We start from the raw sequence: 27,603 nt of genomic DNA, 5'->3' as shown, positions 1-27,603 counted from the left end.
AAACTACTCAAAATTTCCGCTACCGGTTCCCCAGAACCGGTCAGAACCTGCTTGAATGCCACCTCTGATGTAGGGAAACCTCTTAGATGCCACATTTCTTCCTGTGATTGTCAGTGTTTGGAGGGGTTCTGGGTTATACGCAATTCAAGATCCTGCATCCATCCCTGGTGTCGCAAATCAAAGATCTAGCCTGGGGTATACTGTGAAACTAGAGAGGTGCCAAGCCAGGGGGGGTCAGTCCGGGTCGCTTGCGATTGTCTGAAGATGCCGGCAGTGCCTCTTGAAAGAGACGCTTCTGGGTGCCTATATTTATCCCAAGAGCAGGATCGTGCTGGTCTTTGCCCAAAGTCTCTTTCCCAGAGAGAAACCCGCATCTCTTGCCCATAGTGGGGCAGTCACTCAGTCGGTTTTTAAGCTGTTGACTTTAGATCCTCCGACAAGCTAAAGGAGACCCAGGATTGATTTGCAACTCATTCCCCACCCCCCCACCCCCACACATACACACTTGAAGGGTGAAGCCAGGAAGCAGGATTGTGCCTTCGCTTTTTCTGCTTTCTCCCCGCCCCTCCCCCCATGTCTCTGGGCATCCTTGACGTTCCCCTCACCCCCTCCAGCAGGGAAGGCCTCCGCTTCTGCCCTGCCTTCTTGTTGATGGGAAAACGTGTCCATCCCAGGCCAAAAACACAGCAGCAGCTTTCCTTACAAGGAATTTGGCTGGAGCTCAGCTGGCAAACCCTGCCAGGGAAGGGACCTTTTCTCAGCCTCATTCATTCAAGCCCGATCCAGGCAACCAGCAGCTGTCCAGAGTGAGCGGGTTGCCTCTTGGTTGTCAGCCGTGGAGACCTGGCTTCAGGCTTGCTTCTTCCCCTCCCACGTCGGTCCCCAGAATTTCAGAGGAAGACTTTCTGGCAGGTGGACACAGATTTAGCCTGGATGGATGGATGGATGTCTAATCTTGGCTGAATTTCTGCAGCGTTCTTGGATGTTGTAACCTGAAGGTGAGTTGGTTCATGGCACTTTAAGGCTCAGGAGGAAATATTTTTCTTTGGAAGGCAGCAATGGGCATGTTTTCCCCTGACTTTGAAATGTGGAAAGCCAACCCTGGTTGCTTGGGGATCTTCTGACTCATTCAGCTCACTGGAGCCATAGGCATCAGCTCCAACCTTGTGGCTGTGCAGCATCCCAACCAAGGGAACCAAAAAGGGTGGGGGAATTCTTTTTGGCTCTGCCTTGAATGGGACCTCCTTCCCCCAGAATTAACAAAGCTTACTCAATTAACATTGCAGCCTAGGTTTTGCCCAGCACGCTCAGTTACAAACTAACAATAAACCTGGATTCTTCTAATATCAAAGAGTAAAAATATAGATTGGCTGAGAGGTCAACCCAGAAAATTTAGGGATATATCCTATGGTAGTAAACTTTACAGGCTGGGTGTTTGCCCAACAGGCTTGCTCGTATTTACATGGGCTCAACAAATCCTATTTTCTGGATGTGCATGACATCCTAAACCATCAACAGACTAAGTTTGCACAAGATATTAGGCTCAATGAGATTGGCTAGTTTGTGATTCACCGTGTTATTGGGAATTCAGCCAATCTATGTTTGATGGGAAGAAGTAAGACCTTCTACTTTTGACCCAAGAAGCAACGAAAAATATGTTATAATGTCAAGATGTATTAGGGACACAACTGGTCTTTAGTTGTATCTACACTGCTTTTCTGGTCTCAGTGTTATTTTTAATTAATTCCAATGTACAGGTCTGTGTGAAATCCATGCTGGATTCACACATTATTCTAAAGTTCTCATCTTCCATTGTGTACTATGCAAACTCAACTATGATGGTCTGTAAATCTGTATGTGAGCCTGAGCAGTTTTTTAAACGAGGAAAGGAGCCAATGTCCCTGCTCTGAGACTTGCAGAAGACCCGTCTTCAATATTTGAGAGGTTCACATGGATCAGTTTAATCGAGACAAGAAAAAATTCTAGGAATGTTAATCCCAGAGTCATTCCGGGTTTTGAACATCTTCTCTTCGTTGGGCCACTGACTGCAGTAGACCCAAAATAGGCATATGATCACATGCTCCTTTTCTGCTTATTTTGATCTAACAAGAAGCTTTGTTTCAAAAATTTCTGATGGAGGAATCTGCTCCTAATCTACCTGGGAATTTATTGGATGTGGTTCTTGCAGGTATTAAATGAGAGAATGAGACAGTGGTTGTTTAGTGGGAAAGATGCTTAATTGGGAGTGAGGAGGCCCAGATGCTAGTTCCTTTTCGGTCATGAGTTGACTTTGGGCCAGTCAATCTCCAAGCCTGTGAAGTCCAGTAGAGAAGCTGATGGACTAAGAGCAGGTAGATTCAGGTTGTAGCCCCTCTTCACCTACAGAAGCTCCTGGGGGGAGTTGAAAGCAGTTGTTCTTTTAAATCAACTTACCTGGATGGATGAGCTTAAATGTACTCCAGAGGATGGTAGAGGACAAGAAGGCCTGGAGGAATTTTGTCCATGGGGTCATGACGGGTCGGACATGACTTCGCAACTAAGAACAACACCTGAATGGATGTTGTTTGTGGAAAACATGCTCTATTGTGCTTAGGTCAAAGTATTAAATAAAAATGCGACGCGATGAAGTTGATAAATCTTTGGGGGCTATGTTTGCAAAGATCCCCTAAATCTTGGCTTCCCCAACTACAGTCAAATTAACCCAACTGGTAAGGATAACACAACTCACCAAACTATCAGCTCACTCAGATCTGCATCATACACTAAGCCGAAGGTGTCCAACCTTGCCAACTTTTAAGATTTGTGGACTTCAACTCCCAGAATCCACAGGTCTTAAAAGCTGCCAAGGTTGGACATCCCTGCACGAAGCCTTAGTTACCCACCCGTCCAGATTTCTGACTAGCATGTTGTACAAACTACGCTTTGTTTAACTCCGCAGGATTCTTACCTTTGATCTTCAGTAGCACATTACTTGAGTTTACACAAAACCCAGCTGTCTCTGGCTGCTTGATTGGGGGGAACCTTCCCCCTCTTCTTCTCTCTGCTGACCTATCTTGCTTACAGTTCAAAAGCCCTTCTGACTTTTGTCCTGTGAACAAAATTGTGTTTATCCCAACTCAGGGCTCTCCGAATCAAAAGCAGATGTGCTAAAAGGCTTAAAGCAAGAAAGATGCGCATCAGTAGTTCAGCTCCAAACAGAGCCCCATTCCAAACCTGGATTATAACAGAGCCTGGAATTTAAGTTTGACCCCAGAGCTCAGCAATGAGTAGAGCTCTATTTCGTTTTTTTTGTTTTTTTTAAATATGTCTACATTGTCTTAAAAAGAAGCAGCTCTCCTCTTTTCCTAGTTGTTTACAGCAGTAGCATTCCATACAACCAAACCATAAAATTACAAAACGGCAAACAGTGATGCAGGTTACAAGCCCTAGTGATTAAAAACAAACAGCCGCAATGTTCTGGAGTCAAAAATTGGATTGCTGCTGAATTCCATCGAGAGACGATAAAGCAAACCATGCCTCTGGGCATGTGCAGAGTCCCAGTCACCTTCTACCTGATGAAAATGCTCTGGTTTTCAAGAATGATGGATCCATTCTGCTCTCTTCTCACTCCACCTTTGTCAACCAGATGGAGTTGATTGGGAGTGCCAGTCTTCTCAGAATAACAAAATCAGAAGGGACCTTAGAGGTCTTCTAGTCTAGCCCTATACTATTTCAGACAAAAGGTTGTCCAATCTCTTTTTAAAAACCTCCAGTGATGGAGCACCCGCAGCTTCTGAAGGCAAGATGTTTCACTGGTTAATTGTTCTCACTCTCCGGAAATTTGTCCTTAGTTCTAGGTTGGATCTCTCCTCGATGAGTTTCCATCCACTGCTTCTTGTGTTGCTTTCTAGTACTTTGGGGAATGGGTTGACCACCCCACTTCTCTGTGGCAGCCCCTCAAATATTGGAACACTGCTATCATGTCATCCCGAGTTCTTCTTTTCATTAAACTAGACATCTCCAATTCCTGCAACCGTTCTTCGTATGCTTTAGCCTCCAGTCCCCTAATTATCTTCTCAATGCTTATCACTGGAATTTGACCAAGGATGGGAACTGGATTTGTTCTTGACTTCTCAATGGGCAGAATAATGTCAGGAGTGGCCCATTTCCATTAAGTTGCAGGCTTGATACAGTTATGAATTAATGATGGAACTCCTTGTTTTTTTTTCCTCTAGTGTGGAGAAGAGTCAGTTTATAAGTGATAGTGATATTCTCATTTTATGCTGTACAGCTGAGGCCATGCTTGGAATACTGTGCCCAGTGCTGGTCACCGTGATACAAAAAGGATGGTGAGCCCCTAGAAAAAGTGCAGAGAAGAGCAACAAAGATGATCAGGAGCCTGGAGTCTAAACCATAAGATGAACTGATAAGGGAACTAGATATGTTTAACTTATTGAAGAGAAAGCTCAGGGCTGACATGGAAGCCATCTTCCAATAAATAAAGGGCTATAATAGGGAATATGGCGTTGATGTATTCTCCAAACATCTGAAGGCAGGACAAGAAGAAATGGGTTGAAGCTCGTCAGAGGTAGATTCAACCTGTAAATAAGGAGAAATTCACTGATAGTTAGAACAACTAATCAATGGAACAGCTTGCCATCCGAAGTTGTAAGTTCTCATCACTGCAAATTTCCAAGAAGAGACTGGACAGCCATTTGTACAGAATGGTATAGTGTCTTCTGCTTGAACGGAAGGTTGGACCAGAAGACCTGCAAGATCCCTTCCAACCCTGCTACTCTATGTTCTATTGTATGTTCCTCCTTTAGGCCAAAATGAACCACCTTGAGTTACTTTTTTCCAGAAGTGGAAAAAAAGATTATATAAAAGGTATTTTTACATGCATTTTTTTACAAGATATGTAAAAAACCAACAACAATTGTGATGGTTTGATTGAACTTCTAAGATGCACATAAGCTTCAGTCATATCTTCATAGCCACCAATCTGGTGGAGGTGGGGTAGTTACCATTTTTTACAGACACTTCTACTTGCACCTTCCCAAGATGGGGAGAAGTTTTGCCAAGGCTCCGTGAGCTTGCCTCACCAGCCTGGTGAGACCAAGAGTAGTCCTTCCATTAAAAGTTCCTCATCACTCCAATAGATTTTGCTTGGGGTGCCAGCAGTGGGGGAAGCCATGTCTCTTATTCTTGGAAGACTAGAACCCAACCAAATCATCATTTCCCAACAACAATATTTATTTACTGAAAGGCCAGAAGACTAACTCCTCAGGAATAGGGGTGGGGGAGGGAGCGTTGAAAAAAATTAATTGTTGCTCTTTTAGTCCAAAGACATACATATACATGTACATATCTTTCTCGATCTCAGTTTCCATGCAGAGAGTGGTTTCTTCTACTTTGAGAGGACAAAGTGAAAGTGGCTTGAGAGAGGCAGGGTTTCCTGAGCTGGCGGCATGCGCCATGTGTCATCCTGTCATTTGCAGAGTTTGGCTTCTTGTATTGGGTGGTCTATAAACCAAGATTTATAGCATGGTGTACTGCTTTATTTAACGCACCGTTTGAGAAATTTTCTTCAGTGTTGTGTGAATACCTTCGTTCTAGGCTGCATTAACAGAGGGATGGAATCAAGATCACGTGAAGTGATAGTGCCACTTTATAATGCCTTGGTCAAGGCCACACTTGGATTCCTGCATCCAGTTTTGGTCATCTTGATGTAAAAAAAAGACGTTGAGACTGTAGAAAGAGTACAGAGAAGAGCAACAAAGATGATTAAGGGATCGGAGGCTAAAACATATGAAGAACAGTTGCAGAAACTGGGTATGTCTAGTTTAATGAAAAGAAGGACTAGGGTGACAGGATAGCAATCTTCCAATATCTCAGAGGATGCCACAAAGAAGAGGCAGTCAAGCTATTCTCCAAAGCCCCTGAAGGCAGGACAAGAAACAATGGATGGAAACTAATCAAGGAGACAAGCAATCTGGAACTAAGGGAAAACTTCCTGACAGTGAGGACAATTAATCAGTGGAACTACTTGCCTCCAGAAGTTGTGAATGCTCCAACACTGGAAGTTTTTAAGACGACATTGGACAACCATTTGTCTGAAATGGTATAAAGTTTCCTGCCTAAGTGGGAGATGGACTAGAAGACCTCTGAAGTCCCTTTCAACTCCCTCCTTTCCAATTATTCCATTCTATTCTAATTTATGCTGCCAAGTCTTTCTATTGCTTTGTCCAGGGTTGTTGCTGCTGCTTTAAAAAAAAAAAAAACTTATAATTTTGTCTTATGAGTCCATTGGTAATGTTCAGAAATTCTGACTCATTTGTGGCTAGGGAGGGAAAACTCTAACCCAAATTGCTGAGACTTTAGTTAACATTAAATTCCATCAATTATTTATTTGTGGCTGAATTCCTGCATCATGTTAAGCCAATTTTGTTCAACTCTTAAGATTTTTTTAGTAAGTGAAACCAGGAGGAAGCCCAGATTGCTTGCCAGATCTATCTGGGACTGTGCCACTCCACCCGAAACCAGACATGGAAGAATTTTTGCCAATATCAGAAACCTGAATTAGAGAGAAGTGCTAATGTGCCATTTTAATCAGTCCAGTGGAACTGATGACAGAATAGAATAGAATAGAATAGAACAGAACAGAACAGAACAGAACAGAACAGAACAGAACAGAATAGAATAGAATAGAATAGAATAGAATAGAATAGAATAGAATAGAATAGAATAGAATTCCTTTATTGGCCAAATGTGATTGGACACACAAGGAATTTGTCTTGGTGCAAATGCTCCCAGTGTACATAAAAGAAAAGAATATCAGAATAACATAGTTGGAAGGGACCTTGGAGGTCTTCTAGTCCAACCTCCTGCTCAGGCAGGAGACCCTATACCATTTCAGACAAATGGCTGTCCAGTCTCTTCTTGAAAGCCTCCAATGATGGAGCACCCATAACTATTGGAGGCAAGTTGTTCCACTGGTTAATTGTTCTAATTGTCCTTAGTTCTAGGTTGGTTCTCTCCTTGATTAGTTTCCATCCATTGTTTCTTGTCCTGCCTTCAGGTGCTTTGCAGAATAGATTGAGCCATCTTCTCTATGACAACTTCAAACATTGGAAGATTGCTATCATGTCATCCCTAGTCCTTCTCTTCATTAAACTAGACATACCAAGTTCCTGCCACTATATATTTTATCCTCCAGTCCCCTAATCATCTTTGCTGTTCTTCACTGCACCCTTTCTATAGTCTGAACATCTTACGTGTATCATGGTGACCAAAGCTGAACACAATACCCCTAGTCTGGTCTTACCAAAGCAATATAAAGCGGTATTAACACCTCACATGAACTTGATGCTATCCCCTTCAATGCAGAATTATTCATTGTTGGGTTTTATTCACAGAGTGGAAAGATGTCCTCCATGTTTAGCAAACCTCGAGCTGTCTCTTGGGCCAGCGAACGCCACCCGCCAAACCTTCTGCAGGAATGCAACGTGGCCATCCTGGGCTGTCAAGGAGCTGGCAAATCAGGTTAGGTGACGAGTCCCGTTCCTTCTGGGGCAGCGTCTCAGTCCTCACTTGCTATTCTGAAGATGGTTCTTCGTAACTTTGACTATCCTTAGCCACTATTTTGCAATTTGGACGTATGGAAGAAAATGCAACACATCTTGAGAAAACCAGGTTGAGGAGACCTGGGTGGGTCCAGGGAAGACACTTAACTCTTAAGTAGACTTGGGATCTTGCTTCTCAATTAGTTGCTTAATCATGGTTTGCTCAATTAACTTGATTGTCTGATCTGACAAAACAGAGCGGTTAATGTGTCTGTGGAGATTCTCAGTCATCCAGGTCATAGTTGTCTTTAAGGTGCTTTTTTCAAAAGGCAACTGGAGGAGGAAGAGGAGGAGAAGGAGGCAACTGAAGGAGGAGGAAGAGGAGAGAAGGAGGCAACTGGAGGAGGAGGAGGAGGAGGAGGAGGAGGAGGAGGAGGAGGAGGAGGAGGAGGAGGAGGAGTTGTTACTTCTCATCCAATAAGCTTCATCAGTTGTGAATGGTTGGCGGAAGGAAGTATAGTTACTCTTCCTCAAGGAAAAACAGTCCAGTTGCTTTTGGAAAAAGCATCTTTGACACACTGGAAAAGGTTAAAAATCAGCATCCTGAATTAAACCCAGAAGGAAACTGGCAACCAGTACAGCTTGCAGAGCAGAGGTGTAACTTGTGCAGTTCTAGGAATTAGAGAATAACAGTGTTCAAAGGGACTATGGGGGTCTTCTAACCCAATCCCCTGCTCATAACTTCTCACATTGTCACATTTTGCACCACCTGAAGCTTCTGGGTATTGTCCAGGGGCTTTTCCAGGAAAGAATCTCAAATTTGGAGAAATCAGGAGGAACTGGTTTAGCGAAAAGTCTTACAGCTGGGGAGGACCTGCGCAGAAGAAGTAACCCTCTCTCTTTTCTTGCAGCGCTAACGGTGAAGTTTCTTACCAAGAGGTTTATAAGCGAATACGATCCTAATCTGGGTAAGTCCGAATGTATCTTCTTCATGCTTCCATGTTGCCCTTTTGCAGTCTCAACTTGGACAGGATTCTCTGATCATTTCCCAGGCGGACTAAACCAGCTTTGGACCAGCTTAGCTTCTGATCCCAGATCAAGTCAACCAGAGCCCACCACCTGTTGGGGAAACCACTTAGAATCCAGGTTTAATCCAGATAACACACACTGGAAAGTTTTGTGCATTCTTATGAACAGAAACTGGAAGGTGGGATACCAAAGAGAGACTTTGCAGGTGGATTATTGGTCAGCTGGGAAAATCCTGCTTTGGGTTGCACTAAATGGCTCAGATCCAGAGGCCACCAGCATCCACCCACCTGACAGGGAGGGTGGAGGGAAAAGGGGTCTCCTAGCAAGCAGAAAACTGGGTCCCCTTTTGGGGTCCCTGGAAAATGTCAGCCCTCTTCAGGTTTTTTTTTTTTTTCCCTTCCCAAAACATGCTGCAGGGTATTTTAAGTTCTTCCAAGTTCTGCTTGCAAATATGCTTCGTGGCTATTTCAAAACAAGCTGCCAAATTTGGAGCACATACCAAGGAAAGTAGAGATGGAAAATACTGATTGCCTTGGAGGGCAAGGAGAGGCTTCTGGACTTAAAAAAAAGAAAGAAAACACCCTTCCAGAAAGTTAATGAGCTGTGATGCAGATCGCTTGTCAGCCCACAAATCCCCCTTGAAACGGCGGGGAGCCAAGACCAAATGCCGACCTAAGAGCCAAGAGCGACAAGGCTCGTCAAAAAGACCTTGAAAGATTTCTTTCCTGCTTCAGCCTGTATTTGCTTCCTGGATTTCTCAGTCAGAATAGATCTGGAAGGGACCTTAGAGGTCTTCTAGTCCAACCCCCTGCTCAAACAAGAGTCTCTATGCCATTTTCAGACAAGTGCCTCTCCAGCCTCTTCTTAAAAATCTCCAATGATGGAGCTCCCAGAACTTACTAAGTCTGCATTACTATTACTATTAATCCCCCCATCCTTCCTTTCACCCATCTCCTCCCACTTATGACTGTACGACTGTAACCTTGTTGCTTGTGTCCTAACCATTTTTATTGTTTCCTAGTATGATTTGATTGCTAATTTGTACCCTATGACTATTATTAAGTGTTGCACCTGATGATTCTTGACTCTGACAAATGTATCTTTTCTTTTATGTACACTGAGAGCATTTGCACCAAGACAAATTCCTTGTGTGTCCAATCACACTTGGGCAATAAAGAATTCTGTTCTATTCTATTCTCCTTCCTTCTTTCTCCTATTCTATTCTATTCTATTCTATTCTATTCTATTCTATTCTATTCCATTCCATTCCATTCTATTCTATTCCATTCCATTCCATTCCATTCCATTCTATTCTATTCTATTCTGGTGGCAAGTTGTTCCAGCGGTTAATTGTTCTTACTGTCAGGAAATTCCTCCTTAGTTCTAGATTGGATCTCTCTTTGATTAATTTCCATCCATTGTTTCTTGTCTTGCCTTCTGGAAAATAAGTTGCCCTCCCCCTTCTTTGTGGCAGCCCCTCAAATATTGGAAATACTGCTATCATGACGTCAACCCTAGTCCTTCTTTTCCCCAGACTAACCAAACTGAAAATCCTGCAACTGTTCTTCGTATGTTTTAGTCTCCAGGCCTTAGTCGGTCTTGTCTGCACTTTTTCCAAAGTCCCAACATCTTTTTTTGTAAAGTGGCGATCAAAGCTGGATGCTGTGGCCTTACTAAGGGTTTTTAATGGATGGAAAACCGAAGCATTTAAGTGGTGGCATTTTTATTCTCTTAATAAACCAGCCCTGGGACCACAAGTGCTTTGCCTGGAATTCTAAAACTCTGGAAAAATGCCTGCATGGGCTTATATACTTCATTTGTTTTATCACTTGCATCTCTCTGTGCTAAACATTCTGAAATGAAGATTTGGTTTAAAGGAGACACGAAGTGTGAGTTGTCAGAATTGGCTTTTTGGAGGAGAACTGGGTGTGAACTCAGCTTAAGTGTTGTTTTAAAATCCAGTCCTGCTTAATGGGATCTCAGATTTAGGGTCGAATTTTATTGGACCATTGTGAAATGGGGAATGGTGGGTTGAGTCGCTAGGAAAGTCTCTTTTTTTTGTATTTATTTTATTTTATTTTATACAAATCCATTAAATAGTGTGTCATCTGGGTACAAATATCTTGCGCAGTAACAATTACAATTTATACATATTCATTGCTTGATGTTAATACTCTATTCTATTCTAATACTAATATACTTCATATATCTAATTCTTATAGCATTCCCCATCTTAACATTTTCAATTCTTTTCACATGTTTACTATTTTTCACTGATCTTCTTTAATTTCTAACTTCCATATTAATTCTCTAGCCATTGATAAAATAATTCCCATATCATATAATATTCAGTTTGTTCTGAGTCGTTCGGACAGTCTTGTTGAAGTTTAGAAAAAAAATAGTAGCTGAGTTCATACATTTTCCACTAAGTAATAGCATGATTTCTTTGGTCTGTTTTCAGCATATTATGCAAACTAAATCAATGGTGGTTTATTCAGCAAATAAACACCAGAAAACTATGGACTATTAAATTGTGGAATATTACAATGTTTAAATTAGGGTCCCCCAAAGTGATTAATATTAACCCCAAAGGTCTATGGGATTGCCCAGGGATCAGTGCTATTATGGTTGGTCACATAGCCAGATGTTTAGCATTAACAATAGCACTTAGACTTACATATATACCGCTTCCCAGTGCTTTGACAGCCCTCTCTAAGCAGTTTACAGAGTCGGCCTCTTGCCCTCAACAGTCTGGGTCCTCATTTTACCCACCTCGGAAGGATGGAAGGCTGAGTCCATCTTGAACCAGTCAGGATCAAACCCCTGTCTCTGGGCAAAGTTAACCTATAATATTTCATTCTAACCACTGCGCCACCGGGAAAGGGGAAGGAAGGAAGGAAAAAAGGAAAGAAAAGGGACAAATCAAATCAAACAATGTTAACAGTCAAGGCTCCAGATGTTTAGACTGGATTTGGCATTTTTATCCCACCTCGCTAGTCCTTCACAAGGACCTGGGGAAGGAGATGTTGCTGGTTGATGGTATTAAAGAACCTAAGATTTTCCTAGTAAAGCCGCCTTTTGCACTTGACTGATGGTGATTTTGTCGGTTCCGAGAGTAGTCCAGTGGTGCTCCAGATGTTTTAGAATTGCACCCAAGGCACCTAACATTATAGGGACTACCTTTGCTTTCTTTTGCTGCAATTGTTCCATTTCTACTGGCAGGCCTTGGTATTTTCTGATTTTTCTCTAGTTCCTACCCTCGGCCTGAACAAAAAGAAAATGAGAAACTGGTTGGATTTGCAACACAGACTTCACTTCTTTCCTGAATTAGCGCATTTTCTTGTTTTGCACAATAAACTGAGCCAAACAGCCAGAGTGGATTTGTCCCAAAGGCTAAGCCACAAACAAGCCACTTAATCAAGCTTAGCTGGTTGGAACAAATGACTGAACAAGGAGAGATTCAACCTGGAAATTAGGAGAAACTTTCTGACAGTGAGGACAATCGACCCATGGAACAGAAGTTGCCTTCGGAACTTGTGGGAGCTTTATCCCTGGAGGCTTTCAAGAAGAGACTAGACTGCCGTCTGTCAGAAATGGTGTAGAGTCTTCTGCTTGGGCGGGGGTGGTGGTGGATTAGATGACCTACAAGGTCCCTTCTAACCCTGTTAATGTATAATATAAACCTCTTTGTCTTTAATATGATTGAGGAGATTCATGATCCATGAAGAGAAGGTGACAAAGATCAAGGGAATTATACTATTGTAGCCACCAATCTGATGTTTTTACTCCTCCCCGTGTCTGAGTGGGTTGAGCAAACCTATCCCTTGAAAGAAAGAGAAAGAGAACTTTGGCTGAGATCTAATCTTGGCCACTTGTCTTGGAATCCTCTTGTTAAGCACCAGAAGGCAGGACAAGAAGCAACGGATGGAAACTAATCAAGGAGAGAAGCACTCTAGAACTAAGGAGAAATTTCCTGACAGTGGAACAGCTTGCCTTCAGATGTGGAACTTTTTAAGAAGAAACTGGACAGTCACTTGTCTGAAATGGTATAGGGTCTCCTGCTTGAGCAGGGGGCTGGACTAGAAGACCTCCAAGGTCCCTTCCAGCTCTGTTATTCTAGTCTATTCTTTTAGAACTCTGTGAGGTTCGGTGTCACTATTTTTTAAAAAAATTTTCTGTAGGTTATAAGTTTAGTCCCTGGCCTTTCAAATCAGGGTTTAAAAAGAGCCTGGTCTCAAATCTTGGGAACAACACTGAGTCAGATGGTCTGATGTTTAGATGGACCCTGTCCTGGGTCCCCAAAGGGACTCTAGATCAGTAGCAACAATCATCAGACAAACAATCAGACAAACCACGCTCGAAATCCTGGAGGGCTCTGCCAGTGAGCTAGACCAAGTTTATGGCTTGATCTATGGCATCTATTTCCGTTTGTTTTCTGTTTATCGGTGCATCCAGGGAGAGCTATGAGCAAGAAGTCAGTCCAAAGCTAGGAATTTCATCAATCAGCGACAAAGAAGCTGGGATATAATTGTGTTGGAAATTCTTGGCAGGTAGCTCTTATGAGTCATATCCAGAAGTTGAAGAATGACAGAGGAGGCTTTCAAGGAAGGCACAGAAGAATAAATTTTGTGTGTGTGCGTGTGCACGCGCGTGCACGTGCATGTGTGTTTTGCAAGGGTGTTTCCCATTCATTTTGTGTACTGAGATTTCTTTTCGAAAGCTGTGGCTTTCATTGAGAAGGTTCCAATGATCGAAATAATTACTGCATACAAAATAAACTATGTGGGCAATGTCTAAGCAAGTGGTATTTAGTGACAAGTAGCAATTGAATTTCCATGTTCCTTTTCCCCCCCACTTTGAACAATGAGTGCAAAAGTGACCAGATGAGGGACAAACATGTGATAGTCAGTTTAGCATTGCCTTTTTATTGTTTTAATGTTTAAAAATAGGTTGCAGGATAAGGTCTGTTGCTGTCTCCTTTGCTCAGACATGAGCCAAGCATAATTTCCAAGGAATTTGCTTGGATAGTAGGAGAGATATCTCAAGGGATAGAAACTTCTGGAGATAACAGAATGTGTATGAATTTTGTTCCTTTCAGTCCACTGGCAATCTAGCTGAGGGGTGCCATGGCCTAGAGGTGGAGCTCTCGTCTCACAATCCGGAGGCTGTGAGTTCGATCCTAGATAGAGGCAGATATTTCTCTCTCTGAGCACAATGAGAATACATCTGCTGAACAAAACTCCGCATTGGTGACAGGAAGGCCATCCGGCTATTAAAACGCTCTGCTAACTCCATTCAGTTGCCCAGACTCCACCCCACAATGGATTATGGAGGTGTTAAATGACGATGGATGAGTCCAGTGGTAATCTAAATGTTGTTCTACATGAGGAAGAGGAGATACAATCAGCACCTCCTTTGAGGGTCCCAGCTTGGTTTAGGGGCACAAAAATACTTTCCCAAAATGATCTACCAACTTTCAAAACATTTGCTTTGCAGAAGATACCTACGCTTCAGAAGAGATAGTAGACCAACAGCCTGTCTTGCTCAAAGTGATGGATACAGCGGATCAGGTATGTCAACAAAAGCTCAACCATCCAGGCCAAAAAAATATCTTTATTTAAAAGGTTAAAAGCATGGCAAGTGGATCAAAGTTTGTGAATCTGAGACATTTTGTTACTCATCCAAGTAACTTCATCAGTCAAAATTTAAAAAATGCTACTTGGATGAGGAACGAAACCTCTCAGATTCACAAACTTTGATCCACTTGCCATCATTTTAACCTTTTTAAGAAGTTGATCAGATAACAGCATGAGAGCAAAATACTTGCAATGAAACCTCTGCATTTCCAAATATTGTCTTCATACCAGAGGTAGAAGGAGTAGGTAACATTTACATGACAAAAGACCCATCAGCAAGAGCCACTTCTATCAGCAGAGGATAATTTCTAGGCAAATCCAATAAATCCTCCTGGTGTTTGATTTTGGTTAGATCCTCACCGCTTTGGGAAAATATGACTTAATAGCAATAGCATTTAGACTTATATACCACTTCACAGTGTTTTAATAGCCCACTCTAAACGGTTTACAGAGTCAGCCTCTTGCCCCCAGCAATCTGGATCCTCATTTTATTGAGTTAGGAAGGATGGAAGGCTGAATCAACGTGGAGCTTGGTGGGATTCGAACTGCCAAATTGCAGGCAGCCAGCAGGCAGCAGAAGTAGCTTGAAGTAAAGGTAATCAGTAAAAGTTCCCCTTGCACACATGTGCTAGTCATTTCCGACTCTAGGGGGCGATGCTCATCTCTGTTACAAAGCCGAAGAGCCAGCGCTGTCCGAAGACGTCTCTGTGGTCATGTGACCAGCAGGACTAAACCCCTGAAGGTGCATGAAATGCTGTTCCCTTCCCACCAAAGTGGTCCCTATTTTTCTACGTGTTTCTGAACTGCTAGGTTGGCAGAAGCTGGGACAAGTAACGGGAGCTCACTCCATTACATGACACTAGGGATTCGAACTGCCAAACTGCTGACCTTCCTGATCGACAAGCTCAGCGTCTTAGCCACTGAGCCACCCTACTGCACTCTAACCACTGCACCATCGCGGCTCATAAGATTATCTTGTTCTCCTCATTTAAGGTGGTTCTGTTCACCCTCTTGCCTCCAGAGATTTGGGGCTCTTTAGTGAGCCCATTTGGAAGAGACCAGATAGAAACTCATTAAAATTAACCAGGCAGCTCATAAAAAACACATCTATATTGTCAAGAGCAGGGGTGTCAAACTCAAGCCCCGTGGTTCAGATCCATCCCACGGGGTGCTTAGATCTGGCCCGCTGGGCCGACCTGGAAACAGGTAAGGACTGGCCCGCGGTGCCTCTGCCAGCAAAAACGGAGCTCAGGAACGTTGTGATTCAATGATCTGTATCTACCTTATCTTCTTTGTAAATGGCCTGAGTGATTTGCAAATTTGAGGTATATAAGATAAAAACTATGCAGTTTTGTAGAAAGGGGCCAGGATCCATGAGGGATCCAGGATCCATGGGATCTAATAGTCCATCTATGAGTGGAGGCTTCTTTCTCATTTGACTTTGGCAATGCAAGGAGCAAGAGTCAATTTTCTTAATTTTTATATTATTTGCTTTCCCCACCCCGGCTCCAGATCAGCTTACTTAGAAATAAGTCCTGCATTCTTCCTTGGAGTTTGGTATTTTCATGTTTCTTTTGCTATAGTCTGGAATATTTCTCAGCATATATTTTTTTAAAAAAAGACATTCCAAGGACAGAGTCAAATAAATGGCATAGTGTTTCGTTTAAAATCGAAAAGAAAGTTTCTTTTGATTAAAATTAAGGCAGAATTGCAGCTTAAAAGGTTAAAGACCAGAGAAGGCATGCAAATCTCCCCTCTTACTGGAAGATCAAAATACACTGGTTGGAGATAAGATCGAAAGTTATGTGTGGCCCAAGGCAACAGTCTTCTTCCCTCCTTCCATCAAAACTCACAATGGCCTTTTAATGCAGTGCCAAGGGCAGAGTCCAACGGTTTTGGATCCAAGGGGCTTTGAAACAATAGATGCCTGGTGATAGGGCCTCCTTCAGCCTTGCTACATTTCTCCCGTGATTCTATTTTACCTTCATTCTTGCCAAGATGGAGGTGTTGTTTGCTGTTAGATGAAGGAGATTTATTTTATTTTATTTATTTATTGGATTTGTCAAACACATTATAATAGAAATAAGAATAAACGTAAGTGTAAATACATGAAATAGGTACCAATAACCGGGGACAATAGGACAGGGATGGTAGGCACGATTGTGCAGTTGTGCCCCAGTGGTGGGATTCAATTTTTTTTACTACCGGTTCTGTGGGTGTGGCTTGGTGGGCGTGGCATGGGAAAATTACTGCAACATCCCATTCCCTCCCCGCCCCACAGAACCTGCTTTCCAGCTCCGTTCTCCTGTGCAGGGCAACCCAAAAAGACCCAGCCAATCAGCTGGGACTCCGGAGGCAGAGAATAGATGGGGTTGGTGGAGCCAGTCAGAGGTGGGATTTGCCAGTTCTCCGAACCACTCAAAATTTCTGCTACTAGTTCTCCAGGACTGGTCAGAACCTCCCCTTATAGACCTCTTAGAAATGGGGTGAGGTCAATAGAGGTTAGTTTGAGGGTAAAGGAGTGGGGGGTTAGAGGATGTGACAACAGAGTCAGGTAGTGAGTTCCAGGCATTGACTACTCTATTGCTGAAATCGTACTTCCCGCAATCGAGTTGGAGTGGTTTACATTAAGTATATCTGTTGTGTGCTCTTGTGTCGTTGTGATCAAAGCTGAAATAGTCATTAAGTGGTAAGGCATTATAACAGATAATTTTATGTACTATGCCCAAGTCCAATCTTAGCCAGCGTAGTTCAAGGTCGTCTCAGCCTAGAATCTCACATCTGGTGGTGTAGGGTATTCTGGGCCTTCTAACTGACCCTCTGCTTGCTTCTCTGCCAGGACATACCAGTGGGCTGTGAGAGGTATCTGAACTGGGCCCATGCCTTTCTAGTAGTCTACAGCATTGAAAACCGGAAGAGCTTTGAAGGATCACAGCAGTACCTGGACCTCATTGCTCTCCACTTGAAGAACACCTTCCATGAATCTCCCGTTCTCCTGATAGGGAACAAGCTGGATATGGAACAGTACAGGTAAGGAGGTTAAGAGCTCGACCCAAGGAAGGAAGAGAGAGAGACGGCTGTAATAAATGCAGCAACTTAGTCTTCATTGGACTAGGTTATATCTTGAGTCCAGACTTTACTCTGGTGTGTTAGATGTACTGAAAAATAAATAGGTAGAAATAGGGAATTCAACCGGGAATATTGCTACCAAGTAAGTGTAATCTCTTTTGAGATCTTCTATGAAGGTTCATTCTATTGCAGCTCTCTTATTTTTATATCCTGTTCTATTATTTTAATCTTCTTACCACTAGATTGGCACATAAGCCTCTCAAAGTCCTACTGGGTTGGAGTGTCCTCTAAGCCTTGTATGATGACCTGGGGCGTGGCACAAAGGCCACACAGTCAGATAATCAGTAGGAGTCCCTGTATTCGCTCCAACTTTGCCCCCAATGTCCTGGTTACCTTCTGGCTGGAGAAAAACTCTCCCAGGAACAGCCTTTGACTGCAGAGAACCAAGTCCAAAACATGGTCAACAAAAACTGTAACTATAAATCCAATCAAGCCAAACTGAGGTAATTAGTTTGGCAGGGCAGGAGCAAAAATTCCAGACATGAAGACATGGCAAAACAGTTGGGAAGATGTCAGGAACACAGATAAGCAAAGACAACACAGGATAAAGTCATTTTTGCTCCCAGCAGCTGCCACAGTCAGCATTCAGTTCTTTTAAACTTTCATTCCCAGCTGTGGCTAATAAAGGGGATCAGGGCCCTTTCCTCCCCCATAAGCCACATAACCCATGTCGCTCTCTTCTCCATTCCTCACTGCATGCCCTAGAATAAAGAGGGGGTGGGCTTGGGTCTTTCTCTGAACTCCCTCTCCCTTGTTCTACCTCTTCCCTGCTCTGCCCAGCCGGACTGTGCCCTTCCCCAGTTTCCTCCACAGCCAACAAAGCCACACTCTGATTCCCTGTCAGCTGTTCAGCTTCCTCCTCAGATTCAGACTCTGACAGGGGCATGACACCTCAGTAAATCGCCCATGCTCTCCCAAGGTCACTAAATGTTGCAAGATAGGGTGATTTCACGAGAGTTTTGTATTTTAATTCATTTAAATTTTAGTAGGGTTGGGCGCCATCTTGGGAAATGGATGGAAGGTTGGATGCCTTGGTGGGTACAGATGTTGCTTTGCCAACCCCTTGTGAAAAGGATTGGTCTTCGCAAGGATGCCTCCCCCCCCCCCAAAAAAAAACCCCTTCAAACTGTCTTGGTCACTTTCCCGCCAGGACTCCTTGAGTTCCAGAGGCACATAAATTATGTGCAGAACCAGCCCAGCCTGCAAGTTGAGGTTTCTGGATAAAAAGCCATTCTGAAGTGGAATCGCCCTCTTTCATTTCATGTCAGTCATAGAAGCACAGACAGACTCAAGGATTATGCATGGGTAGGTGAACCCCAAAACACAGACTTCCTATTGACTAAAGAAAGAATCAACTGGGCATTGCAATAGCGAAAGACCCATCAGCAAGAGCCACTTCTATCTGCAGAGGATAATTTCTAGGCAAATCCAATAAATTCTTCTGTTTGATTTTGATTAGATCCTCACTGCTTTGGGAAAATAAGATTTAATAGCAATAGCACTTAGACTTATATACTACTTCATGGGGCTTTCCATCCCTCTCTAAGCGGTTTACAAAGTCAGCGTATTGCCCTCAACTATTTGGGTCCTCCTTTGACCCACCTCGGAAGGATGGAAGGCTGAGTCAACCTTGAGCCTGGTGAGATTCGAATGGCCAAATTGCAGGCAGCCGGCAGTCAGCAGAAGTAGCTTGCAGTACTTCACTCTGACCACTGTGCCAGCGTGGCTCATGGTATAGTTTAATTTAAGCTAAACTATAGCTTAATTTTCTAGTGCTTTGGATGCGGCAATTAACAGACATGGGCAGTTCCTTGTGTTGCCTCTTTTCATGTGGGATGTTCTCTCCTGGTTTCTTCTCCCAGACAGGTCACCAAAGCTGAAGGAATATCTCTTGCCACCAAGTACGGCTCCTCCTTCCATGAAGTCTCGGCATGCCTGGATTTCGAATCCGTGCAGCACATTTTCCACGAGGCAGTACGGGAAGTGAGGCGAGAGACGGACAGTCCTCTGGCAGTCCGGCCCTTGTTTATCATTGAAGAGAAGCCCTCAGCTCACCTGGTCCCAACCGCCACCATTGCCTCCACCTACAACTCACTCTCCACTGTCAACTACAAAGAGGTCCCTTCCGTTGCCCAAGCGAAGCTGGTCACGGTCAAATCCTCAAGAGCTCAAAGCAAGAGGAAAGCTCCAGCCTTGACTTTGCTGAAGGGGTTTAAGATATTCTAAGCAGGGGTTCTGCGAGGCGGTTCCAAGGTAGAACGTGGAACAACCACCGTTGTTGGGATGGGTTCTTGAATCCCCAAGCAAAGATGAGACCATTTTGAATATTCCATCTCTTGGCCTTTTCCAGAGCCCAAGTGGCCTTCTCAGAATGCAACAAAGCATTTTGGGAAAAGGCTACGAATTGACAGTGGACAAACTATGGATGAAGCCACCAGGTGGGCAAGGTGGTTCTAAACTTTTTTGGAGGGGTCATAAACATGTGGAGAACTCTGCCACGTGAATCCCATGGAAAGGGTTTGGTCTTGAGGTCTTTTCATGGGACTGAATAGAGATTTGGGGAGCCGGGGAGGCTGCGACCAGCCAAAGAAATGATTCTACAAGGAGAAGACATAGAACATAGAATATCAGAATTGGAAGGGGCCTTGGAGGTCTTCTAGTCCAACCCCCTGCTCAAGCAGGAGACCCTGTACCATTCCAGACAGGTGGCTGTCCAGTCTCTTCTTAAAAGCCTCCAGTGATGGAGCAGCCACAACTTCTGGAGTCAAGTCGTTCCACTGGTTAATTGTTCTCACTGTCAGGAAAAATATCCTTAGTTCCAGGTTGGATCTCTCTTTGATCAGCTTCCATCTGTTGTTTCGGGTACTTTGGAATTCTGGACATTTGGAAATTCAGACATTCATACCCACCCCATGTTTTGCATGTCCCTAAGTGCTTAAGAAAAACCACACTCCACGTCACCATTTCACCAACATTCTTTTCTTAATGTCTACTTTAAGTTCTCTTCCATCAACAACAGAAGGAGGGTCGGAAAAACAAAACCACAGAATTGTTCAAACGGTGGAAGAAATAATATAAGAGCACTTTGTAGAAACAAAACAAAGGCAGGACAAAGGGGGAAAGCACAAAATGGACAAATGGACTCAGGAGCACAAGCAAAGTGCACCGACGTGCCAGGGAATATGATTGCGAGCACCAATAACGGGTTTTATGATGACCAAATGTAGATTACCTAGATGCACAGCGCCCTCTAGTGTTCCTGGACAGGCAATGAAACATTTTCAGTTCTTTGTCCTTTTTGCTAATTTTTCCTAATCAACTCGAACTGATTAGTCAGATAATTCTTACTTTTGTGGTAAATGTCATTCAGGCCCAAGCTAATCAGACAAAGCCTAGCTAAAACGACTGTTCATGGACAAATTCCACCAGGGTCAGAAAAGATAAAAGGAAGGGAAGCAAGAAAGGGAAGCACCAAATTGGGAGGGTCACAGGTGTGGCGTGGCAAAAAAACCCCACCACTGGGGGTGGAGGTGATTCATGGTAACATTGGCATGATCAGGGGGGCTGTGTGTGGCATCTTGCAGATTTTAATATACTGTAGCCCTAGCAATAGCCACAGCACTTAGACTTATATACCGCTTCACAGTGCTTTTACAGGCCTCTCTCAAGCGATTTACAGAGTCAGCCTGTTGCCCCCCCAAAATCTGAGTCCTCATTTTACCCACCTCAGAAGGATGGAAGGCTGAATCTACCTTGAGCCGGTCAGGATCGAACTGCCAAACTGCAGGCAGCTGGCAGGCAGCAGGAGTAACCTGCAATCCTGCACTCTAACCACAGTGCCCCCACAGCTATAGACACCTTACTTATTTCCCAATGAATGTATTTATTGCTGGGCACAGCAGAAAAGACGTAAGCATGATTTTCATGGGAAAGAATGGCATTCTACCACATACAGACAGATCTAGAGATCTAGGAGCATTGAAAAAGCCTTTTAAAAGGGCTTTGGCTTGGACTGGTGGTAAAAATATTCCTCTAGTTTCTTTAGAAGTCGCTGTGCTGCTAACATCAGTGTTTGAGTGCTCCTTAGAGGAGAAAAACAACAACTAAAATGTGTTGTTTGATCTACTTCAGCCCTAAAATTAGGAGTAGGGGAGTGTCTATGGAGCGTCTCAGTCATCCAAGTCATGGTTGTCCCAACGGCGCTTTTTCAAGTGGCAACTGGACTTCCTTTGTTTTTCCTTGAAGACGTTTCGTGTCTCAGCCAAGAAGCTTCCTCAGCTCTTCAGCTTCTCTTGAAAAAGCACCTTTGGGAGTAGGGGAAGTTACAATCAACCAATATAAATTTAGTCCTCGGGCATATATGATCTCAGAAGACGTCGGATATCCCTCTTTTTTTGTCCTTCCCTTTTGTTTTTTACACATATAAAACAGCAGCCTACATCAGTTGGGATAATTGTTCCAAAAAGAATTTGGATGGTTGAAGGGGAGACATCTGGAGAACATCTGCATTCAGCTGGAATCCATCACAAAAAAAGACAAAAGAATCTCTCTGGTTTTCATTAGAAAGATTGGCATTATATTACGCGAAGATAGATCTAGAGATGTAGCAGCCTTTTAAAGCCTTTTAATGGACCTTGGCTTACTAGACTAATGGTGAAAATATTAACCTGGTTTCCTTGGAAGCTACAGGGCTGCTCGAGTATCATCCAAGGCCCTTATCATAGCCTAGTCTTTGCTCATCCCTTTTCCTTGTTTCCAATTTTGGAGGCTCCCAACCAGAGCTGGGATTCTACCGGTTCAGACCGGTTCTATAGAACCGGTTGTTATGATTCTGCGCAGTTTGGAGAACCCCTGGCTGGCCCCGCCTCTTTCCACCTGCCCCACCCCTCCCAGTCAGTCTTTATCACGCATGTGTGACATCACGCGCATGCCCAACATCGCTGACTGCATTCTCCCCCACCCAGTCACTCCTTAAGGTATTTCTCTTTTTTTCCCCCTCCCGACGATCAGCTGTTCTGATGATCTGCTGTGCCGGGATCCCCCTCACTGTCTTACTGCTTCGCCCAGGAGGTTTCCCTGAAGCCCAGGAGGCAAAAAACCCAGGAGGGGTGTGTGGAGTTGTTGGGGAAAAAAGCCACTCCTACCTAGTCACATGGCCATACCCATCTATCCATGCCCACCTAGCCACACCCACAGAACCAGTTGTTAAAAAATGTGAATCCCACCTCTGCTCCCAACTGTCTCAAATTATTACCCTTCTATAAGGCAGCTAATATTGGCATAACAGAACCACCACAGCAAAGATCCAGAAAGATCCAGATGATCAAATTCCACCTTTTTTTTAAATATGCAATCACAAATGGTCAGTGATAAAATCAACATCAGGAGACCTCGAACATCTTTCCAGATAATCTGACAAATTTATTTTTGTGTGTGTAGGTTGGCGCAAAATAGCAAAGCAACAACCTTCACACAATATCCTGAATTGGTTCTTGAATTGGCCCTTTTTCTGGGTTCACCCACTACTCAACCCATTGAGGTAGGTTGACATCAGAGGTCTCCTCACAGATGGTCGAGTCAAGATGGTAACCCAACTGTGCAGTTGAAGTTCTGGCTGCTTTGAGGGGGCCTGCCACAGCTTTGTTTGACCCCGTGAATGCTCTGGTGACACTACATTAGGGCACAAAATAAAATTGGCTAACACTAACAGGAACCACCTGAACCAACTGACCAGGCTTAACCTGTTGTGTGAAGGAAGCCACTAGGCCAACCTAGTCCAAGGTATCATGTAAAGATAGCTGGTAGATGAATTGTTTGGTGGATTATTGATTTTGTAAAACTCAAAAGCAGTCATTATGTGTTTCCTTCTGGCTGGCTTTTTGATTCCGCTCAATGAATTTGGCTTTGAAACCCGCGTTCCAAAAATGTCAATAGTCCAGAAATCCCCCCAGGTTTCCCAAAGAGCCCAAATATAGACATTAGATACTATGCTTCTGCTTCGCTGGCATCAGTATACAGGGGTGAGGTTTTCCCATCCTTCCAGCGTACCATCATGTCTCCCGTGGTCAGTGTTTTGGAAAGCACATTGTCTCCAACTTGATCCGGATTCTCTTTGTTCAGCAACACAAACGCTTGCTTCGCTTCTGCCTCATCCAGCGGGGTGACTTCATAGCCTTCTTTGCGTAAGAGAAAGGCCTTCTGGTTTCTGTGGAGTGGAGAGAAAAAAAACAATGTCTTCTCAACCATCTATTTCCAGACAGGGGTGAGATTCAAAAATCCCAACAACTGGTTCACTGCCCAATGGGAGCTTCCTGGAGGGCCGTTGTTTGGGCTTCCCAAGGGTCCAGAGGCTTCCCTTGGGCCTCTGGGAGGGCGAAAATGGCCACCCCGGGCTCTGGAGGCCCCCTGGAAGCCAGAAACAGGCCCATTTCCAGATTTCTAGAAGGGCTGTTTTTCCCGCTCCCAGAGCCTCTGTGGACTCTGCACTTACCTGCATAGAAAATGGGCCACATAGAGACTCCTGGGAGGGGAGGGGCAGGGTGGGTGGGGCCAGCTGGTTGGTTCAAATATTGGTTCAGTGAAGCAGATGCAAATTTAACATCTGGTTCACCCAAACCGGTCCAAACCGGTAAAATCCCATCCCTGTCCACCAGATATGATAGCAGGGCAGTTAGTTGGACCTAATAGTCACTCAGAATAAGCATGCAAAGACATGAATCCTGCTTGGAGAAACGTTTGGAAACCCAGATGGAATTAACCAGGGCTCACCTAAGCCTGATCACATGACCAATATAATATTGGCTCGTTCTTTGTGTCTATGGAGATTCTCAATCATCCAGGCCATGGCTGTCCCAAAAGTGCTTTTTTTCGAAAAGCTACTGGACTTTGGTTTTGTTTTGTTTTTTTTTCATTGAGGATGTTTTACTTCTCATCCAAGGAGCTTAAGAACTGAAGTAGCTTCTTGGATGAGAAGCTAAGTGTCTTCAAGGAAAAAAAGTATAAAAACAAAGTCCAGTTGCCTTTTTGGAAAAAAAAAAAACTATTTCTGGGCTAATCCCTGCAATATTTCAGGAGCAGCTTGCCATTGTTTGCTTCCTAGGGCCGAGAGAAAGGGACTGGCCCAAGGTCACCCAGCTGGCTTCGTGTCCAAGGCAGGACTAGAACTCACAGTCTCCCAGTTGGTAGCCTGGTAGTTTAACCACTACACTAAACCAGTTCAGAAGAAGTTGAACATGACGACTTTTCTCATCTTCATCAACTTTGACTGAATTGCTCTCGAACTATAGTTTTTCACGCTTTCTGGGGAAATAAGTGGTTTGAAGAATAGGTCTATAGTGAACCCTCAAAGGTGTTTTTTTTTTCCAAAAGGAAACTGGATTGTGGCGGAAGCCCATCCCCCCCCTGCCCCCGAGAATCAAATATTTTGGGGAATATTAAAAGAGGCAGAATATTATATTTCCCCAAAGGAGAAATGGAGAAACATTCTGCCTAACACAGGCAGAAAGCAGCAGCAACAGCCTCCAGCAGAATAGAATAGAATAGAATAGAATAGAATAGAATAGAATAGAATAGAATAGAATAGAATAGAATAGAATAAGTTAGACTAAAATAGAATAAACCTTGATATTGATATTGAACTAATGAATTGAAATATGAAATGAAAATTTATTTAAAGATTAGTAGAATGGATAATGACTTGAAGTGATATTAGATAAGAAAGTTGAAAATGTAATTATGATTATGAATAAATGTTGTAATCTGGAATCACCTTGCTCACACGAAGAGATATGTAAAAAAAAACTTTTATTAAAAAATAGCAAAGAATAGAATAGGATAGGATAGGATAAAATAGAATAGAGCTGGAAGGGACCTTGGAGGTCTTCTAGTCCAACCCCCTGCTTAGGCAGGAAAACTTACACCACTTCAGACAAATGGTTATCCAACTTCTTTTTTAAAACTTCCAGTGTTGGAGCATTCACAGCTTCTGGAGGCAAGTTGTTCCACTGGTTAATTGTTCTAACTGTTGGGAAAGATGCCTGAAACCTTTAGAGATGGAGATTCTGTGCCCATTAAGAAAGACTGGGTCAGCCTATTCACAAACAAAACACCTTCAGCTCCAGTTGATGGGATTAAGAAGGGCAGGACTTTCAGGACATGATAGGATTAACCCACCCCCATTAGAATAGCAAAAGACACAAGGCTCACTACATTGCACAACCCCCTGGAGCATCTCAAACACAAAACCCTAAAGAATGTATAAAAGCCAACCCATGCCAACCCCATTTTGTCAGCTGCCCCAGAACTACAGGCTGTTCTTGGTTCTGCTCGTCAATAAACAGAGAGAACTTTCCAAGCAGCCTCCAGTTTACTTCCAACGCCTTTCTCCCAGCTTGGAACTGGACTGGAGTTTTCTTCCAACAATTGTTTTTCCCTCTTCCATCGCTCCCACCGTCCTGCCAGAACTGATGCAGCTTCTTGGCTGAGAAAGTAAACATCTTCCTCACAAAAAACCCCAACCCAGTTGCCTTTTGAAAAAAAACAACACCTTGGAGACAACCATGACCTGGATGATTGAAAAGTTCCACAGACATCTGCAGCAGAGGTGCTATTCAGCAGGTTCTGACCAGTTCTGGAGAACCAGTAGCAGAAATTTTGAGTAGTTCGGAGAACCGGCAAATCCCAACTCTGACTGGCCCTGCCCCCATCTATTCTCTGCCCCCTGAATCCCAGCTGGTTGGCTGGGTCTTCTTTGGTTGCCCTGCACAGGAGAACGGAGCTAAAAAGCAGGTTAGAGGGGTGGGGAGAGAATGGGGATTTTACAGTATCCTTCCCCTGCCACGCCCACCAAGCTCCACCCACAGAACTGGTAATATAATTTTTTGAATCCCACCACTGGTCTGCAGTGAAAATAAGCAGAGTTGTCCAGATTAGTGCAACTTACCTAACTAAATTACGAAGAGAACTAGCAACTTTATTTGCACAATGTGCAAAGTTTTGCTAGATTTAACCATGGTAGGTTTTGAGCCTTTGATTGTTCCGACATTCTAATGGGTTTGATTAAGTTGCAATTTAATACACGAGGCAAACTCAGAAAGTGGATTTGTTTGGCCACTAAGGAGTCCTGTATTCAGAGGTAGAGAGACACACTGGGTGCTAAGCCAAGGCCCAAAATTATCACTCCAAAATTATGACTTCTTCCTACCTGTTGGCCCTAATATTTGCTCCCAGGAGCACAACACCAATGAGCAGAACGAGAACGGAAAGGACCAGGATGGAATAATTCCATGCAGATGCTGAAAGAGAAAATAATAAGGAATTCATATTGATGTTACTTAGATCAGGAGTCCCCCAAATCCCAGGCCGTTGACCAGCACCGGGCCGTGGCATGCCAGCAACCGATCCACGCAAACAAGTGAAGCCTCATTAGAGGGATGCAGGCAACATGGAAAACCACACACCCTCCAGTCCACGGAAAAAACAGCTTCCACGGAACTGGTCCCCGATGCCCAAAAGGTTGGGGCCGCTGAACCAACCCGAGCCATTCTTTCAAAGTCAGAGGGCACCACACTTGAACCCTGAGCTACAGAGATCTTTTTCTAGGAGAGTTCCTTCATTTTCACACCTTTTGAAAGTTCCCCACAACTCTTCACTCCAGATCCAAAAGGCAGTGGTGGGCTGTTGGGCGGGGGTGGGCTTCAAATTTTTTAACAACCGGTTCTGTGGATGTGGCTTAGGTGGTGGGCGTGGCTTGGTGGTCATGTGACTGGGTGGGCGTGGCCAACTCAATATCACTCACATCGAGGCACGCATCTCCTCGCCTGGCCTCTCATGACTGTGGGGATGCTGCAACAGTCGTAAGTGTGAAAAACGGTCATAAGTCACTTTTTTCAGTGCCATTGTAACTTTGAATGGTCACTCCACACAAGCAAAGTACCAGCAAAGGAGGGGGGAAAAACTCCAGAGAAGTTCCTGAGACAGGAAGTCTAGTCCTGCCAAGAATGCAGTAAGGGTCAATGGAGAGGCAGTTTCTGTAAGCAACACCAGAATGTTTCCTTCCTGCCTTCCTTACAGGATTAGCCCTGTAATTTCTTCTAACAACTGGTTCTCCGAACTGCTTAGAATGTTAACAACTGGTTCTAGCAAATAGGTGCAAACTGGTAGAATCCCACCCCTGCTGCTGGGGGGTTCAGAGGGGTTTGGGAGATCCTCTAAATAAGATTCTGCACAGTTTGGAAAACCCCCAAATCCCACTCCTGGATGGCCCCACC

At 43.8% G+C, this 27,603-nt stretch overlaps 2 protein-coding genes across 2 annotated transcripts in view; one reads left to right on the top strand and one right to left on the bottom strand.

The window, feature by feature from the left end:
- Positions 1–769: 769 nt before the first annotated feature.
- RASL12 (RAS like family 12) lies at positions 770–20,627 on the top strand. The gene is made up of 6 exons (XM_026709342.2): positions 770–998; positions 7,395–7,521; positions 8,453–8,509; positions 14,067–14,140; positions 17,046–17,236; positions 19,198–20,627. The coding sequence occupies exons 2-6, from the start codon at positions 7,404–7,406 to the stop codon at positions 19,559–19,561; spliced, it is 804 nt and encodes a 267-aa protein (XP_026565127.1). The 5' UTR covers positions 770–998; positions 7,395–7,403; the 3' UTR covers positions 19,562–20,627.
- A 2,031-nt stretch (positions 20,628–22,658) lies between these two features.
- The window catches only part of SLC51B (SLC51 subunit beta), a 16,245-nt gene continuing 11,300 nt past the window's right edge, over positions 22,659–27,603 (bottom strand). Inside the window, 2 exon segments of the mRNA XM_026709422.2 lie at positions 22,659–23,540; positions 26,538–26,628. Coding sequence (XP_026565207.2) covers positions 23,321–23,540; positions 26,538–26,628 — 311 coding nt within the window. The 3' untranslated portion in view covers positions 22,659–23,320.

This window comes from Pseudonaja textilis, chromosome 13 (genome assembly GCF_049901715.1).
Source record: "Pseudonaja textilis isolate UNSWEBS1 chromosome 13, rPseTex1.2, whole genome shotgun sequence".
NCBI classification, from domain to species: Eukaryota; Metazoa; Chordata; class Lepidosauria; order Squamata; family Elapidae; genus Pseudonaja; species Pseudonaja textilis.
Note: the sequence above shows the minus strand (reverse complement) of the source record. Positions and strands in the feature narration are given on the sequence as shown.